This window comes from Xenopus laevis, chromosome 3S, assembly GCF_017654675.1.
Source record: "Xenopus laevis strain J_2021 chromosome 3S, Xenopus_laevis_v10.1, whole genome shotgun sequence".
Taxonomy (NCBI): Eukaryota; Metazoa; Chordata; class Amphibia; order Anura; family Pipidae; genus Xenopus; species Xenopus laevis.
The window spans coordinates 71,119,373-71,138,656 of NC_054376.1; the positions used below are offsets into that span (position 1 = coordinate 71,119,373).

A 19,284-nucleotide genomic window follows, 5' to 3' on the forward strand; every position below is an offset into this window, starting at 1 on the left:
CTTTCTGATCTACATTGATCTTATTTATATAGAATATTTCATAATGATAAATAATAACATAATTATATTCATTATTGTGTAAATTTGAAATAGAATTCAAATGTAAGTTACAGTAAAGGTAATAGAAGATACACATATGATTCCAGAGGATGATTCCAAGAAAATGTACTTATATAAATACGATCATTTATATGACCGGAACATACATCTCCTTTTGGCTTATGATTTTGGTAATAGTAATTTCTTAGTATAGTTCCTTGAATTCAGTAATACAGCTGGCAATAAATGAAAATCAATTTTAATGAATTATTTTCCATTTAAATTATTGCATTGCTACTGTTAATAATAATGAATTTGTTGTGACTGAGAAACTATATGTTAATAGTTTGTCTCTATAAAATTAATGTGTTTTTTTTTTTTTTGTTATTTGTTTTGGTTTAATCTCCAGACAACTCCTTTACAAATGGTAGGGGTTTTTAGTTGCCAGTCTTGTAGAAAGTCTCTTTATGTCCTTGTATTGCATGTTGGTTTTGTTCTTTATTAGGAATTTGCTCAAAACCCTTTTTTAATACTTACAATGGCAATAAATGAAAGAAATTGCACCTTAAAAAACTTTCATTTGCAGTTTATGCATTTAAATTAAATGATATATTGATACTATAATAAAGAATTTATTGATATTATAATAACTCATAATAAACATTAGCTTGCTTCAATTTCAAATATATTTCTGGCAAGTAAAAAAAACAGCATTGTTCTTCCTATTAAAATTGTGATGAAATGATAATAAAAAAACATTTATATTCAGTACATTTCTAAAAGGTTTGTTACTGAATTGTTTCCCTCATGTTTCATTCCAGCATTTTAAAACTTATAGAGGACAAAACTAAAATGTATGAAAATGCAATTTAACTGAATGAAGCAGAAAGGTTAAAAAAAAGTGTTCTTCATGAGATTATCACTTCATTTGTTGATATTGTTTTGCACTTTGATGTAATATCCATAACAGGTTAAGATGATGCAAATGCATTTTGTTTTGTAAAGCAACCTTTCGAGATGAACAGTACTAGTACTGGTCCATCTGTAGTAAGGACACATTTCTAGATAAAATCAATGCATACTGAATGTTTTTCATTCATACATTCCTCTTTGGTACTTGTGTATTGCTATTAAGTTCATTAGTGTGTGGTCTGTGGCATTCAAAATGTCTGAGCAAGTAATTTCTCAAAGTGATATCTGCATTAGGACATACAGCATCTAGCAGAGATTTCATTCGTTTCTCAACATGTGCAACTTCTTGATAAACTGCACAGATAACATAATCTGGCATGTCATTTTAAATAGTTTATTTTGCTTCATAGAAAACTAAGCTTTTCTTTCAAGCCAAGGTCAATTAAATAAACATAAACCATAATATTAAGCAAACTTTTTTTCTTTGCTGCATGGTTAAATTTCATTCTATCTGACTGAATATCATTTTAAGAGGGTGCTATTTCTGTTCCTTTAAATAACACAGACCAAAAAGTTTGCAAAAGTGTTATTGGCGATGCATTCTTAATTTGTTATTTTCAGCAACAAAACAATCAGTGCTTTGTCACGCTGCCCAATTTACAGCATGAAAATGAAAAAGTAATATGCCTTTTAGAAGTAGAATTATTTTATTAGCATTGTTGCAATGCAAAAGTACCTTCATGTCAACACAAAAAAATGATCATATCTGACTGGATGCCAATTGCAACCTTTAATGCTTGTAAAAAAAGGCCTCATTTATACCTTACATGTCACAATATAATTTCACTTTGAATAAAATATGCTTTTTGTCCATAATCAGTATATATAACACTGCCCCTTTCAACAATTGTTGGGGGTTTGTCCATCTTAACCCCCCCAGAAAAAATGTAATGTTGTAATGTTCATTGGCAGTGTTATCATCCTGCTGCTGTTGCTAAAAGCTCCCTTTCATGTCTGTAGCCATAGCTGATAGTGGCCCTATGAATTTCAATTAGAAAAACAAAGCTTTTACACAACTAAATTGCAGAGTTGATTTTTGGGGAATACACACTTCAGTCAAATTACATTGCTCTTATTAGGAAAATGACTGTCAATTACCAAGACATAATTCTTTCAGTTTGCTACAAAATAGACACTGGGGCTCATTTATAAACATTGGGTAATTTTGCACCTGAGTGGTAACCCATAGCAAACAATCAGTAGTTCAATTTTTTCAGCCAGCTGCAGGGTGAGCAGTGAAAGAAATAATTTGGTTGGTTGCCATTGGTTATTGCCCAGGTGCAAATTTGCCCAGTGTGGTTCAATTTATTATACACATGATTATTATTTTGTTCCAAGCCACAGTAAAATATACCACCAACATTATAGCACGTATGCCTTAGACGAAACTATTGTAATTCAGGAGCAGGTACAAGAGAATACCTGCTTTTGACCCCTTGTTCAATCTCGTATCTTATGCTAATTTTTTTGCATAGACTGAATACCTTGCAAATTGAAGGTATGAAAGAGAACATATGTTTGACAACTTTTCGACACAGTGTGAGTTTATTATTGATGCATAGCTAATATATAATGGCAGGTACACATTGTTTGTGTACAGTGGTGCTGGAATTCTGGTGGAAAAAGAAAAATGCATTCTGAGCAAAAAAGAAATTATACCAGTTCTTCCACTAACCGACTGTTATAAAATTAGGGCCATTATTTCCTGAATTATGCTGTTCCAACATTGACTTTCATTGTTATAACAGCTTTTAAAGGGCTTTTCTGTAGCCTGTGTATAACTCTAAACTTTATTTTCCCATTCTCTACTTAAAATGATTTATAGTCCAATTACCATTATAGCAGCTGTATAAAAAATAATGTTAATAAAAGCAGTTCAATTAGACATGAAAAACTCTGCAACTTAATTTATTTGTTCAGAAGCCAAACTGATAACAATTCAAAGAATAAATATATGGGGAGCTGACATGCAGCATTATACTGCATGTGGGATGTTGCACACAAGGGAATACAATATTTCAATTTAATTTCATGTATAATAATGCTATAATTTATCTTAATTTATAAAGCAAATTTCTGCCTTACAGCTGCAAATAGTGTGTTGCCTTTTACTACAGAGATAAAAATAAGATATATGTAGCTGAACTACTTGTAGATGGCAACTACACATGTTAATTGGAAGTCATTTTCAAACTGATGCTAAGGAATCCCGTGCACGCAATTTGTACATGTAGCTGACTAATAGAACTACATAGTAATGCAGAAGATTTGGTTAAATTTTTTTATTTTTTGTGATTTTTATGTTAGGACATGATAGATTTTTAAGAATCAGCTGCATACATTTTAGAAAGATGAATGGCACCATCCTATGATCCATAATACAGAATCTTACAAACTAGTAAATGTCTATTAGCAATAGAATTTACTTGACTTTTGAAGAACATACATATGCAGTCTACCAACAATCTATGTTTGGGCAGACATATGCTTTTGTCTTTGGTAACTGTTTTCAGTCTGCATAGGATAATTATGATAAATGTAAACTACTATGTAAAATAATTAAGACTAGAAACCATGGTATATACCATAAAGCTCAAACAAAAGTGAACCTGTCATGGATCAATAAGCACATACCCTCACTGTGCAGTCATTTTAAACCCCAGTTTTAGAACTCCTATCTAAGGTGCTGCTTTGACATAAATACAGTTCATGCTGATTCCGTCCTGGTTTAGAGATCTAGCATTACCCAATCCTGAAAGTTGGACTTGATGACATAGGATCACAGGATGATCAAATGTAAAAATATGTACCAGAATCATGTTTGCCTTTCAAAATCACTAAGCCAAAAAACAGGTGTTCAACTCCCTTTTGTAATGTATAACAGAATTGTATACATGAGGCCATTTATGACTGCACCCAATAAATAAATAGTCTTAAAATATGAATTTTATTCACCTAGAAACATGCAAAATAGTTTGTTGTTTCTTGAAGGAGCAACTCAGGGTGGTCTATCCAGCTGCCTTTATACTGTAGTTGATCTACAACTCACCAAACACTCTCACAGCCTTTGGAAGGACAGCTGACATTTTAAGTTGTATTTCAACAAGTGTTGAAGGACAACAGGAATGACACCCCTGATCTAATTCATTTCTGCTTTTCTTACTACACAACTCTGCTTATCTGTGTGTCTATAATACGTTTGAGCTAAAAGAACTGCTCAGCCATTTCTTTTTCCATTGCATGCTGCATGGCAAGATATACCTTCCTTATTCTTTCAATCACTTGGACATAGCTTTTGACATTTCCTTGGTTTTCAAAGCATACCATCTGCGCCATGAAGAAACAGATTGGTTTGACAAGCCACGAGAATCACGTTTGGAAAATGGGCATGTAATTGACAGAAGGCTACCAGACAAATTATCTCATTCGAGAGCCTCACATCATCAGGATCATGTAAGAAACCACGATTGATTATTACTCTATCATGACACACCTCTAGTTGTTGTTATTTCCATATCTCAGTATCTATTCAGGCTTGTCAATTTTAATGCTGACATTTTTAATCCTTTTTAATCCTTTATAAAAAGTATGTTTAACACAAACTATATTCATCAAGCTCATGTTGAAAACTCTGTGGTTCACAAGGCAAGAGCTCTCAGCTGGCTTAAGACATTCATGTTAGTTTAGCATTAAGAATTATGTGGAATTTTGGAAGACATATAGGTTTTAGGCAGTCCTAATCTCTTAAATGGAAAATTTTATTTTTTTACCTAATACAGGTAGGGTATATGTTATCCAGAAACCTGTTATCTAACCTGTTAACTCTGTTATGCAAATCTCTGAATTACGGAAGGGCCATCTCCCATAAACTCCATTTTATCCAAATAATCCAAATGATTTAAATTATTTCCCTTTTCTCTATAATAAAACAGTAGCTTGGACTTATTTATTGAAGGATTGATTTTAGTGGTTTTAGAGGTTTTTGAAACCATGACTAAACTCACAAACTCTAAAACCACAACTGTCATTGAATTGATTAAAAGTTCTGAATAAAAAAGTAAGAATGAAAAATATGCTGAACAATCTGAAAACAAAATCTGAATACCACGACCGAGTCAAGTTTTTTGGACAATTAAAAATCTGAAAACCTCTTAAAAATGTAAAAATGTTTCAGTAGGATCAGCTCTGCTCCCATTGACTTGTATAGCACCGTGACAACTTGGCAAGGTTTGGCATGAAAGGATTTTTTGGAATTTTCACTTGATAAAACTAAAAACTGAGAAAATCAAATATTTCTCATGATTCGTGGAAAAATTCGAAATTTAATTGTTAGTAAATGGGCCCCCTTGTGTGATGCTAGCCTTAATCAGAAATGTCACTCATCTAAAGCACTTGGTGTATAAGCAAAATATATAATAATTTAGTTGTAATAGCTTGCATCAAAATATATCTTTAATTTCTAACATGTTAATTTCTTTGTATTAGCTGAATGGAAAACCTATACATTATGCATTTCCACACTCAAGAATTAAACTGCAAAGAGATCCAAAGGACCACACAGTTTCAGGTAAAAAAGAGAAAAAAAGAGCAAAGGATTTGTGCTAAAAATGCATTCTACCTATTAATTTAATTGAAAAATCTATATTTTCTTATTTTTATCCAAACTATAGTACTAATTTGAAAGTTGTGTTTTTTCACTGAACATTAAACCCCCCATTCCCATAAACTGGGCAATTATTTCAGAGATTTTAATCTACCTTTAAACAAACACTGAGAGCCATTTCAGTATTAGATCCTCTATTGCTATGCAGGATCAGATCTTATTTAAATCCATAAATAACATATTTATTAATTAAAAGTAGGACAAAAAGTTTAACACAAACTCTATTCATCAACTCATGTTGAAAACTCTGTGGTTCACAAGGCAAGAGCTCTCAGCTGGCGTAAGACATTCATGTTAGTTTAGCATTAAGAAGTATGTGGAATTTTGGAAGATATATAAGTTTTAAGCAGTCCTGGTCTCTCAAATTGAATTTTTTTTTTTTTTTTACCTACTACAGGTAGGGTATCCAGAAACCCGTTATCTAAACTCTGGAATGCAAATCTCCAAATTACGGAAGGGCCATCTCCCATAAACTCCATTTAATCCAAATAATCCAAATGTTTTAAATTATTTCCTTTTTCTCTATAATAAAACAGTAGCTTGTACTTACAAATCCTTACTGAAAGTTAAACCAGCATACTGGATTTATTTAGTGTTTATATGATTTTCTAGTAGACCTAAAGTATGAATATCCAAATTATGATTAACATGTCCCATACCTGTACCAGATTCACTGATTTCCAGTCTTTCAGTAAAGGAAAATATATTCCCCTCACCTGTTTTCTTTTTCCTGAATCTCCTGGGTATTTCTTTTGCGTTTTTGACATGTCTTGGTGTAAACTACTAGTTCATAGATATTAGGATCACACTTTGTCATGAGAATGATTAGAATATAGGTGCTTGAGTGTTATTTTTCGAAATCAGTTTAGAATTCTTAAAGGCATAAATCAAAATGTAATATCAGCTTCCTCATACTGAAGTAAGAAACTTTCTAAATACAATCAATTAAGAGTTCTGCATTGTTTCTGAAAACATCAAGTTTATCTTCACTATTCCTCTCTCAGCATCTGTTTCACTTCATTGTCATGCAGCAGTTGGGTGTCAGATAGTCATTGGCTTCCATTTCTAGCAGATGTATTAGAGCTCACTTAAATAACAGATTCCTGTACAAACAAAATTTAACAAAATAACTGCTTTTTCCACGAATTCTGCATGTAGAGAGACAGGATTTCTGGTGATGTTAATAGAGTGAGCACTTATACATCTTCTAGGCAAAAGGAGCCCCTCTATAAGATATATTGGATCATTCATCTAACACCCAACTCCTAAATGAAGACAAAATAAGGAGAAACAGATTCTGAGAAAGGAATAGTGAAGATTCGAAGTGAAGATTTGATTAAAATCAGTTGGAACAACGTTTATCAGCTTTAGTTAATTTGTGTATCTGAGGCTCGTAAATCTTTGCTGGAACTGATTTTGATAATAAAACATACCTTACTTACTCTACAGGCTGCCTTACCTTGGCTCTGCATTAAGTAAAACCAACAGTCAGTACTCAAACCATCCATCCCCTGACTGGGCCAGAAAACACCTTAAAGCTAATATCTTTCAGAGGCTTTTCCAGCAGCCATGTTCCCATCCCTAGCTTAATACATGTACAGTGTAGTATAAACCATACTATTTGTGAACATGCTAGATTTTGCCTAAATTGCACAATTAAATGACCATGTGGTTAAAGGAGAAGGAAAGGCTTTGTGCACTTGGGGGTGCCAAATGTTAGACACCCCCAAGTGATTGTATTGACTTACCTGAAACCCCAGGCTAATGTTCCTTTCAGCAGAAAACTGCACCAGCCCGGGGTTACACCAGTGAGAACCATAGTGATTCTCTTCTGGCTTCTTCTTTCATCAAATTTCCTAACGCATGCGCAGTTGAACAAAATATCTGACTTTTTAGTTAAAGTTCGGCTTTTCGTTCTACTGCGCATGTGCAGCCACGTGAAGAAAGAGGAAGACCGAAAAGGATTGATACGTGTTGCTCACTGATATAACCCCGGGCTGGTGGAGTTTTCTGCTGAAAGGAGCACCCGCCTGGGGTTTCAGGTAAGTTAATACAATCACTTGGGGTGCCTAACATGTGGCACCCCCAAGTGCACAAAGCCTTTCCTTCTCCTTTAAGGTGTTCTGCAATAGCACACAAATTGTCCTACTTGGTTAGAGAAGGTTCTTTACACTATGCTACAACTGTTCTTCCCATGTTGCCAGTTTTTCCAAGCCTGCTCCCAGACAGCTCCTTATATAGATGGGGGAAGGCTGGGGTGTGACCCCATCCCATTTATTAATGTAGAATGTAAGGCACAGATAATTCTTCTTTTAAGGGATACTGACACAAATGTAGCCTGATTCAGTATTTTACAGTGGAATCATAGTGACCTAGTGTCCTCCGAATGGCATATTTTTTCAAACCATAATATTTTCAGCTGTACAGGAATCTAAAAAAAACCAAAAAATAAAACAAGCCTTAAGTAATTTAGTCAGCCAGGTGTTGACTGCAGCTTACAACTTGGGGCTGTTATACTGTAGTCTCAAAACATGTATCTTATTACAAATGGAATTAAAATATTAGCTACAACTTGTGTTTGTTAACACCACATGTTAATGCATTGATTTGAAAACAATATTTAAAAACAAACAGGGTACAGTTTTACAGATTAGACAGTAAATACATACTGTATGTTAGTGCTAGGAGTTTTCGTACATAGCAGGAATGAATTCCCTGCCCTGGAGAACTTACAGCCTATAGTGTAATTTTAATGTAAAACTAATTTTAACATATTTAATTATGGTAAACAAATCTATTTACATTGAAAGATTGGAGTTTATTGGGTATATAGTTAATATGCAGATGGTACCCCCAACATGCAATGCCCATTAAGTTTGGAATTGTTAATAGTAAATACAATGCAAAACCAGTGTAAAGCAGCAATAAACAAGCATTGCCACTTCTTAAATACCTTGTAGCACTATACAAGCATATGCATATTTAGCTGTTTGAAATGCATGTGTAATGAACACAACATTGTTTTTAAATACTCTTTAAAACACTTTACATGGTTTTACATTTTGTTTGGCATATAATTTATTGTAAATAGTTATAAATATGTCCCATAATGTTATCAGAGTTACTATAGCCACTATAATAAGTTACTTAAGAAAAAACCCTGTGTGTTTAATTCATTACAGTATAAACCTAAACCTAAGTATGGCAGGTCAAATATAGAGGCAGTTAAAATTTGACAGTTGTTTTGAATGGTGCATTATTAGTTGGTGATCATTAGCTGACATCCTGTGATTGATTGAAGTTGTCAGATATGGCCAGTAGTAAAACATTTCACTACCTAATTAGTAGGTCTTTTCAGATACACTAAAATATTTTTACAGTTTTAGAAGTCTGATTAATATTAGAAGTTCTAATTCTAATGAGTTTGCATTTTTATGTATTATATAGGTAATGGTTTTGGAATAAGGGTTGTTGGTGGAAAAGAAATCCCTGGAAATCCTGGAGGGACTGGTGCTTACATAGCAAAGATATTACCTGGAGGAGATGCTGAGCATACAGGCCGACTTACTGAAGGTAAAAAAAAAATGTTATTTAGAAATGTTATATACAAATAGTTTTTAGGTATAGAATAATATTATTAGAAAAAAAACTAATAATAATAATGCCTTTCCACAAAAGTAGGGTTTAATTAAAGATTGTAGAAAATTGAACAAGTTTTTGGTTTCATAATTTTTGCAATAACTCAGCCATCTTCATACAGAATTTATAAAAATCGCTATGTGTAACTGACATTTCCATTCTAGTTAATATAATATGTAATACAAAATGTTGCATTGTTAATCTGCTAATGTCAGTTCCCTCATTTTTGTTTTATTAACTTTACTGTTTGTAATACTTTTGCCAACAAATGTTGGCAACATGTGAAAAAGATATGTTTCACACAGCTTGCTTGACTGTAACCTATATTATCTTATCACTAAATCTGGTAATGCAGAATAGACTATTAATAAGTGGGTATGACAACAATGTTTTTAATGTGTAGACTTTTTGGGATCACTTTTAATCCATCAAACTTAGATGGATTCTAAATTTTCAAACCAGAGAGTAATAAACTAGCATGTTTATTACTCCCTATACTGGACTTTGTAATTACCATAGAAATTATGACAGTAGGTGCAGGTAATTGTGGTAAAAAAGGGGTAGTTCAAGTTTAAGTTAACTTTTGGAGGCATACAGCATTTATTTAAGGTCAGATTTTAGTGGTTTGTCATTGAATTGATTAAAAGTTCTGATTATAAAAAGTACTAACGAATAAAAACGCTCAGCATTCCCAAAAGAAAAACCCAGAATACCTCGAAAACCTCTTAAAATTAGAATAGTTTTGGACAAAAACACAATTCAAAAACCTCTAAAATTCAGATTCATTTAAAAATGGTCGAGTAGGATCAGTACAGCACCCATTGACTTCTATAGCGCCTTGATAACTTTTACTTGGTGAATTTGGTATTAAAGGTTTCATAGTTTTTTCACTTAATATATTTAAAATTCTTAGAGCTTTTTAGAAACATAGGAAAACCTAAAAAAATGTGTTATTTGTGGGTCCTTTAGTGTTAGAATATTCAAATATGGAATATGGAATATTTCGTTTTAAGCATCTAAGTGATCTTTTTTTAATATAGTTTCGAAATGATTTGCTTTCTTTTTCCGCCTCTTTCTGCCTCAATGAAATGGGATTCATTGACCCAGACAGGGTTGCTCATATTTCTCTGTAAAGATACAAATTAAAGTGCAGATTTATCAAATTGTAAAATTAGAATAAAAAAATAATCAACTTTTCTTTTTGTTCCTATGGAATTTTTAGAAGTGTATTTATCAAATAGTGAACTCTAACTTTAACCCAATGATAAATATGCTTCTAAAAATCCCACAGGATTGAATACAACGTGTATGACTTTTTGTAATTTCACATTAATCTAAACCTAAATCACATCAATCTGCCCCTTAGTGTTATTGTTTTATTTTATTACTTACCTTTCTATTCAGGCCCTCTGCTAGTCATCAATCTTTCATTCAGACCGCTGTCTGTTTCTCAAGGTGAATTGGACCCTGCTGAAATACTCTCCTGAATGTGCATGCATATGTCATATTTGGCAAGTGTAACAGAACTTTGCAGGGCCTCCTGAAATCACTACTTGTGTAGATACATGTAGCTACCTAGAGACTTCTGGATTTAATACAATTCTAAATAAAGAAAAGCTTATCCAGAATATTGCAGAGCTTGCTACATAAAATAATTATCTTGCTATAGTGCCTGATGGACATTTGTAAGGCTGTGTTTTATTTTACTAATGCTTTATAGCTATTGTTTAAATTCAATTTTAAAATGTCCTGTTATGGTCCCATTTAGATGAAAGTAATCATTTAGTTGTTTTCATGCAGAGATAAAACTGCCTCATGCTGGTCTGCAATTTAATGTTGCCATATTTATGTTAATAACAGCCAGCTTTTGCAGAATAAGTGTCCCACATACACTAATAATAATAATGAACAGCCACTTGAATGATATGAATTATTGTTAATAACTATAGTTGTGTAATTTCTATCACATTAATATTCTTTGGGAAATGTCTTACATTTATTCTTATACTAGCACAGCTTCTTTGCCCAAGCCAGTTTTAGTTTGTCTTGCCTGGAGTTAGGTGCACTGCCGCTGAGGTGGCCCCTACTTTCCGATGCTTGTTTTAACTGTCTGAATGAAAAAACATGTTATACAATTTTCATGTGACTAAAATTAGCATCACACTATTGCAGTTTTACACAGCTCAGTTGGGTCTGAATTTGTGCAGTTTAAATTCTAATGTAAAATCAAAACAATGATTTGCAAAAACTGTTTCTATTTATAAATAAATAGTAGAATATCAGAAAGGGAAGGGCCAAACTGTATTGGTGAAGAAGGCCTGTGGCCATACCATATCTCTCCCAAGCTACAATGGAGCTGAACTTGCCAGTCACTCATATCATCCACCGTGTTCTATACTAGGCAGCCATCTATGTTGTCTACTCCTAGTTTCAGCCCATTAATTTACCATACATATATCGGAGCATTCAATCACCCAATTGCAAGGTACCTGGGTTGCTAAGGCTTGCATTTAGTTACTAGGAAACACAGTATATTATCTAAAACTTTTAAAATTAATTTTAAAATAACCTATTTGCTTTATTCTTTAGACTACTATCTCTTTGGTGTTTATTTAATAAATTTGAGTACAATGTTTACATACAATTCTGGAATTTTCTATACCACAGCACAGGATCTCTGTACATCATATGTGAAGATCCATTTTAGTTTCTGTAAGTGGAAACAGGTCTCTGGCTGCACTGGATTTTACCTGTGTGCTGTGTCAACTTACTTCAGCTTGCTGTGAAATAATGGGTATTTTTATTCCCTTCTTAAAGTAGCTGTTATATATTTAATAAAATATTATATAGCATATATAAATTGTTCAAAATCTATGGTAATCCAGTGTAATATTTGTCTTTGTATTTCACAAATTATAAATTGAAAAGAATCTAAATATGTTTAAAGTGCTACTTTAAGAAAGATTAATCTGAGAATATAATCTTATGTTTTATGTGGTCTTATTTTTAGTGACGAGTGAATCTATCCTGTTTTGCTACACCCAATAATTCATATAACGCATTTAAGTCAATAGGCAACAACATTTTGTTATGCACAACACTTTTATCACTCCAAACGCATTAAAGTCAAGGGGCTTTTTTTCTTGTGGTGACTTTTTATCCAATTGCATTAAAGTCAATAATTTCTGTCCAAAAGGATCTGCACTCTAATGACGTACAGGACTTAAAAATTAATAAATAACCTTTATTTTCAGAACTTCCAGCTGACGTTTCGGCCCAATCCAAGGCCTTGAGAAAGGCCATGGATTGGGCCAAAATGTTAGCTGGAAGTTCTGAAAATAAAGATTAATCATTAATTTTCAAGTCCTCTGAGTCATTTGAGTGCGGATCCTTTTGGAGATATATTGAATATTTGATGTTTCTGCACCCAGGTATATATATATATATATATATATATATAGAGATATATTGAATATTTGATGTTTCTGCACCCAGGTATATATATATATATATATATATATATATATATATATATATATATATATATATATATATATATATATATATATATATATATATATATATATATATATAGCAAGCAAGGCACTCACAGGTCATAAAATATGATGAAAAGGAGATAACATTTATTTGTTATTCCAACGTTTCGGTTTCCTTGAGACCTTTGTCAAAGGTGTCAACGAAGACCATAACAATGAAATAACAAAGTTATCTCTTTTCACCATATTTTAAGACCTGTGAGTGCCTTGCTTTTAATGATATTCTATATGACTTTATTGCAGTGCTCACACACGCTTTTTCTCCAGTAAGTGAGTGCAACTATTTTTCCTTTTTCTATATATATTGTCCTGGTCCTGAAACTGATAACTAATAAAATGTTCATTTTCGACTGTATTAAAGAAATACAATCTGATTGGACGCAGTGCAGGGCAATAAGCAAACTGGTTGCATTACATATATATATAACTATATCAATCATTTGTTGTAGGAATGCAGGTTTTAGAATGGAATGGTTTCTCACTGAACGGGAAGACATATGAAGAGGTTCAGAGTATCATTAGTCAGTCCTGTGGTGAGGCTGAATTATGTGTAAGACTGTGAGTCTTTCTTCATATTTACTTTTATTCTCAGTTTTTCTTGCTCCTTTTACTTACAGTTACATTTTATAAATAAAGGTATTTACATTTTATTCAAAAAAGGTAGAAAATTTATTATGGTAAATATTAATTCTTACTAGGAAACATTTTACAGCATCAATAATGTCAATAATGTTCCCATTCACATATAATGAATCCCTTCACATGCAGACTAAATTCAATAACCTATTTAGTCACCACGGATAACTTGGACTAGGATGTACTAGGATGTCCATGACCACTTTTTTATGTAGAGGAAAACTCTTATACTCATGGGCATTTCAGAGAACTGACATAGTGGATTGTGCTTCATTCACCTGGACATATTTCGATTATTGTACTAGCTTTAAAAATAAGTCATTGTGTAATTGTTTCACAATCTAAATTGCCTTACATTACAAAAGCCTAAATAAGTGGGGTCTATGCTAAACATGTTTTTGACTATATTTTTAATTGGGAAATATTTCTATATTTCATCTGAAATTGAAAGTAAAGTTGCCTTCTACTTCAGGTTCATAGGAACACAATTAAAACAATAAGCATTCCATTGAAAAGTCCCCTGTATAGTAAGTTGCTCATTATCTGCAGCTGGAGGAAGGATGGGATTTGTTTATACAGAGGACTTGTCAGTGAGTTGCTAAGGTGTTTGAATATTTTAGCACAGAAACCTTATAAGTGCATTTCCATTGGCACAGCAAATCATCCACGTTTAATAGCCAAGTATTAAATTCAGATTTATTGTGATTTATTATAGCAATGAATTACAAAATGTGAGGTTCCATGGCTGATTTGACAGTATAAACATAATGTGATTAGATACAGATATGCCATATAGCACAATTGAAGATTTACAGTGAAATGGCAAATTATTGACTGAAATTATAACATTTTCACTGTTTATTACTTTTTATTTAATACAACTCCTCAGTAATAGCTAAGGGCCAGAGCTGTACTTCAGATGAGTAGCACAGTAGTGATGTCTGGCAATTGTCTTGAACTCACCCCCCATGAAAGAGGAGACACAAATGGGGGACATTTGGGCACCAGAGATCACTATGGGTCTTATTTAGACTGTTGCTGATTTGAAGATATTCAGGCACTTCTCCCCTGCCAGATAAGACCACAGTTTGTGATCAGTCGGATCTCACCATCTGTCTATATTTGTCAATAAAAATATCCATGAAAGAAGGTATTCAGCTCAGGGAATGGCTGATACAGAGGCAGCTAACTATTGCCATTGTTAAGGGCCTTTAAAGTTATGATCCTCATTAACTTAGATTTTTTGCAAAAATTGCGTTGCTGCATGTTATTGCTCACAATGTCTTTTTCCCACTCAGGGATTTTAATATGCTATCAAATTGTGAAACACCTCAAAATTTGGAGCTGCATGACACAGGAAAGGCATGTAAGTATAAAGAAGTTTTTACTTTCATTGATGACCTATGAAATGGAAACATTACTATGCAAAGATGTATTTTACCACTTTATATTATTTGTTGCAAAGAAGAAATTTGAGGTAGTTGTACTTTTCTTAGCACATCAATGCATTGCATCATTATCATGCCTAAATTATTTTGTCAAATTATAGTAGAGAAAACCAGATCTCCTGGAGTGGATCCCAAACAGCTGGCTGCAGAGCTTCAGAAGGTTTCACAGCAACAGACACCATCTTTTGTATCATCTGCTATGGAGAAGGGATCTTACATCCATTCAGGAACAACCTCAGCAGCCTCAAGTGCAGTCCCTAGTCCTGGTCAACCAGGTTCTCCATCAGTAAGCAAGAAAAGACACAACAGCAAGGTACTGCCTTTCTAGCACTACTTTCAAATAAAAAGAGTATTGCTTTATGTAATTTAATATATAATGATATACATATATCATATATGTAATAATGCAGAATAGTTTTTTGTGACAGGATACAACAAGTAGGAGAGCAGTAGAAAATTATTATTTGTATTAACATGTATATATAATGTCCATTTTACTCAGACAATTATAGACCGGTACTCTGTGTGACTGGTGTATGTATATATACAGTAATTATGAAACGTATATATAAGTGGTGTATTTATAAAGCTGCCATGTTCTAAATGCCATGCATCAAATTTAAACACTTAATCTTAACAGATGATAACAATGTATTATTTTTATGCAAGGCTATCTGAAAAGTAGCAGGGACAGTTATAAATATGCATATTGTGCATATTACATGTAGCATTTAAAGATATTTGGACTACTGTTATGAATATGCGAGTCCAATAAGAGTACCACTGTTTATTAACTCAGACATAACGTAGATAATGGACTTTAAAATTCCAATCAATACAGCGTTCATATATTGCTGAAGTATATTTAGTATATTTGCTCATTGTCTTCAGCCTCCTGTGTTCACAGTCAGACATGTAAGACAGTGGGAGATGCATTTCGCTTGTTCTACTGATGCTTTTTTCTAAGTTACCAAATCACTAAGGCATAAAGGATTTAAAATCTTAGAAACAAGAAGTAAAGAGAACACTTTTCAATATTCAATATACTTTTGTACCCTTTCATGCATTTTCACATCTCCTAAAAAATCTATCCCATTATAAACAAATTTAACACAATTATATTAAAGGTAAAAATACGACTAATATCTTTCTGTAAGTAAATATTAACACAGGGGTTTTAGGAAATCTGGGCTGGTTTTTTTTCTGAATGAGATATAGCGTTCTGCCCCTTAAAATAAAATCTGGCATAATAATCAGATTTATTCTTTTTTTTACAGTCTACAGAAGCTATAAAAACTCATTCCCATCCAATAACTGGAGAGCTTCAGGTATTAAACAACTTTTTTTCTTTGCATATGTGTGCATTTGCATGTGTTATGGTGCAAGTTACCCTGTACGAGACTCATTAAGAACAACATTCAAAGAAATGTATAATTGTAGATTCAGGTTAATGGAGAATGGGGTGTTTCTAGTGAATCTTACTGATCAGGAAAACTGTATAATAGTTATCACTTCAAAATATGGATGTTTATATATTAATAAATTGCAGCACAAAGTGTCCTTTACCTAATGTGTGGCTTATGCAGGTGGGAATAAAGGCTTGTTTTGTGTGCTGCACCAGTTAATCGAACACAATTTAAGGCTGTGTAAATGTATGCCCATGTCCTACTTCCAGTCCACCTCAAGTTGCATCTATTTGTGCAGAGTTTACTAACTAGCATTAAGGTTTCCACCTTCAACATTTAATACAAAAGTTGGCTTATGATAGCAGTTAGCACAATTACCCTAATATTCTGAGAGGGAATGTCATTGTGGGTAAATTATGGGTGGTTTAAAAAAAAAATGCCAACTTGCCCGATTGTTTTTTGCCCTGCTTCTACTGTGATCTCACATGAATATGCTAGACAATACCAGATGTTACCCTGAAGTTCTATGACCTGTATAAAGGCTCTCTAGCAACCCTTTCCTTAATATAGTCAAGGAAACACTGTCACTTGTTGTGTATCATTTACAGTGGATATACATTTCCAAAAAATAATCAGTGCATTCTTGTTGCTTTGCTCAAGAAAGCAGTACAATATAAATATCCTTTCCATTTTTTGTAGCTTCAAGTTAATTATGACAAGCATGTGGGCAATCTTATCATTCACATACTTCAAGCAAGAAACCTTGCTCCCAGAGATAATAATGGTTATTCAGATCCATTTGTCAAAGTGTATCTGCTTCCTGGAAGAGGGTAAGTAAATATGTTTATTGATGGTGCTACTTAAAGTTTTTGATCTTTCCATCAATTATACAGCCCTCTATGAAGATGTGTTAAAAAGAGTTTGCATGCTATGTCATCAATGTACCTTTTAATAGGGTTAAGAGGCGTATGTGTGAATAATTACTGTATTTGCACTCAGCTTTTTTTTGTACCTGTATACTTTATTTTTTAAATACAACTAAATACAACTACATATTTCCTACTCAGAGTCTGCTATGTTTTAATGTTCTAATGGTGTAGATAATTTTATTGTTTTTGCAATTTATCAGTAATAATAAAAATAACATTATGCAAGATGGTGGAATAGTCAGGGTTATGTCGCACAGGGTGCTTTGATTAATATGATCTAAGGAAAAGCCAAAGTGATCACAAACAGCGAAAAATCCAAGTTTATGGGCTACATTTTTGTTGCAGTGACTTTTTTGCAGCAAAATACATTAGAGTCTGTGGGGATCTACTGCAACATTTTTGTCTTCCACACAACATATTTTGTCACACAAGCTGCATTTTTATTACACATACTTACCACATTATGAATTTTTGGCATCGTTCTGCTAAACTTTTCGCTGATGATGAAAGTGTACATGGAAAATATTTGCTCATCACTAGTCGATACAATAGTGTATCAATGCATACATCAGTACATTAAAAGTCACATCATATAAGGGGAGCTATTTACCAAACAGTGTAAATGAATTCATGGCAAAAAGCTTATAAAATTTTGTTTAAATGATTTTTAGAAGAATTGAAGTATGGAGATCCAAAATACAGAAAGATCCCTTATCCTGAAAATCCCAGGTCCCGAGCATTCTGGATAGTAGGCCCTATACCTATATTATCTTTTTCTTTTACATCTTGATAAACATCGTTTATTTTTGTAGGATGATTGCATTTAATGATTTTTACTATAATGGCAAACAGTATTAAAATTATTAAAAGAGAGTAAGCATAGTATTATCATTAGTGATCGGTGAATCTAACCTGTTTCAAACAGGTTCGCCAACATTCGCCAAAATGCATTAAAGACTATTGGCGAAAAATTTGGAACATGCAACAATTATTATATAAAAATATTTTTGTTTATCATATTATATTCTGTGTATTCACTCTGTTAAATTAAGAATCCGTTCAAAATTTTGGAGATTTTTAGGAGTTTGTTACTGTTGTTTTTACTGTTTTACTGTTTTCTTTTGATCAAAGCTGAAATTCTGTGTGTTTGCTTTTAAATATTTTATTTGCGTCCTGGATAAGTCTGTAATGCATTGCCAGAAATGTGCTTCAGGCCATTCTAGAGTCAAAGTGGTTATTTTATTGTATATAATACTTGTTCTGTCTTTTCATGTGTTATCTTCTGTTTTATCTCTGGTTGCTTCCTCTGCTTTCCCATTTATATGTTATGCTCTGTGTTTCATCATTGGGTCCTTGCAGCCAAGTCATGGTTGTCCAGAATGCCAGGTAGAGTTATTATTATATTGCGGCATGAAATTATGAGTTCTGTGCATGAATATCACAACATTATTCCTGCTTATACTGTTAACCCTTACAGTGCATTTTTAATGACATGGTTGGAATAGCACAACTGTTATTATCTTGATGCAAACAAAAAACCAAAGCATAGATATTGAGGCTGATCAGTTATACATCTATATCCGTTTCAGCCCTTTTTTTTGTATAATTAAAATTTGTATTAATTAAAAGGAATGTAATAAACATTTGCAACATGGTGCCATTTCAGTTTTGCCTCAAAATATTATGCCTGAGGCATAAAACTGTTACCCTCATGAAATTTTGTAAAATCCAGTCATTATTGAATATGTTCTGCAGCACGTTTTGAATGAATCATATACAGTATATTTACATGCAGTAATAATATGTTTGTAGCTGCTTAATAGTATTCTGTCTTTGTAACTGAAGTCAGATGACTAGCAAAACAGATCCAGAGAAAAAAAAATACAGCAAGTTCCCATTCCCTCCTATTGTGCTTTGTTGGAATTCCTGTTCTGTCTGTTTCTGGATTGTATTAACAGTTCCTTATTATTATTATTATAAGTAATAATAATAATA

At 32.8% G+C, this 19,284-nt stretch overlaps 1 protein-coding gene across 3 annotated transcripts in view; it reads left to right on the plus strand.

Annotated features, from left to right (window-relative positions):
• Positions 1–19,284, plus strand: part of pclo.S (piccolo presynaptic cytomatrix protein S homeolog) — a 148,715-nt gene that overhangs the window by 96,800 nt on the left and 32,631 nt on the right. Inside the window, exons 8-17 of one of the 3 annotated variants that reach the window (XM_041588475.1) lie at positions 449–466; positions 4,331–4,464; positions 5,497–5,578; positions 9,122–9,247; positions 13,320–13,428; positions 14,805–14,872; positions 15,056–15,267; positions 16,232–16,282; positions 17,060–17,190; positions 18,649–18,675. In XM_041588475.1, the coding sequence (XP_041444409.1) occupies positions 449–466; positions 4,331–4,464; positions 5,497–5,578; positions 9,122–9,247; positions 13,320–13,428; positions 14,805–14,872; positions 15,056–15,267; positions 16,232–16,282; positions 17,060–17,190; positions 18,649–18,675 (958 nt within the window). The remainder of the gene's footprint in view (positions 1–448; positions 467–4,330; positions 4,465–5,496; positions 5,579–9,121; positions 9,248–13,319; positions 13,429–14,804; positions 14,873–15,055; positions 15,268–16,231; positions 16,283–17,059; positions 17,191–18,648; positions 18,676–19,284) is intronic. The other 2 variants (XM_041588477.1, XM_041588476.1) reach the window with 2 other exon arrangements.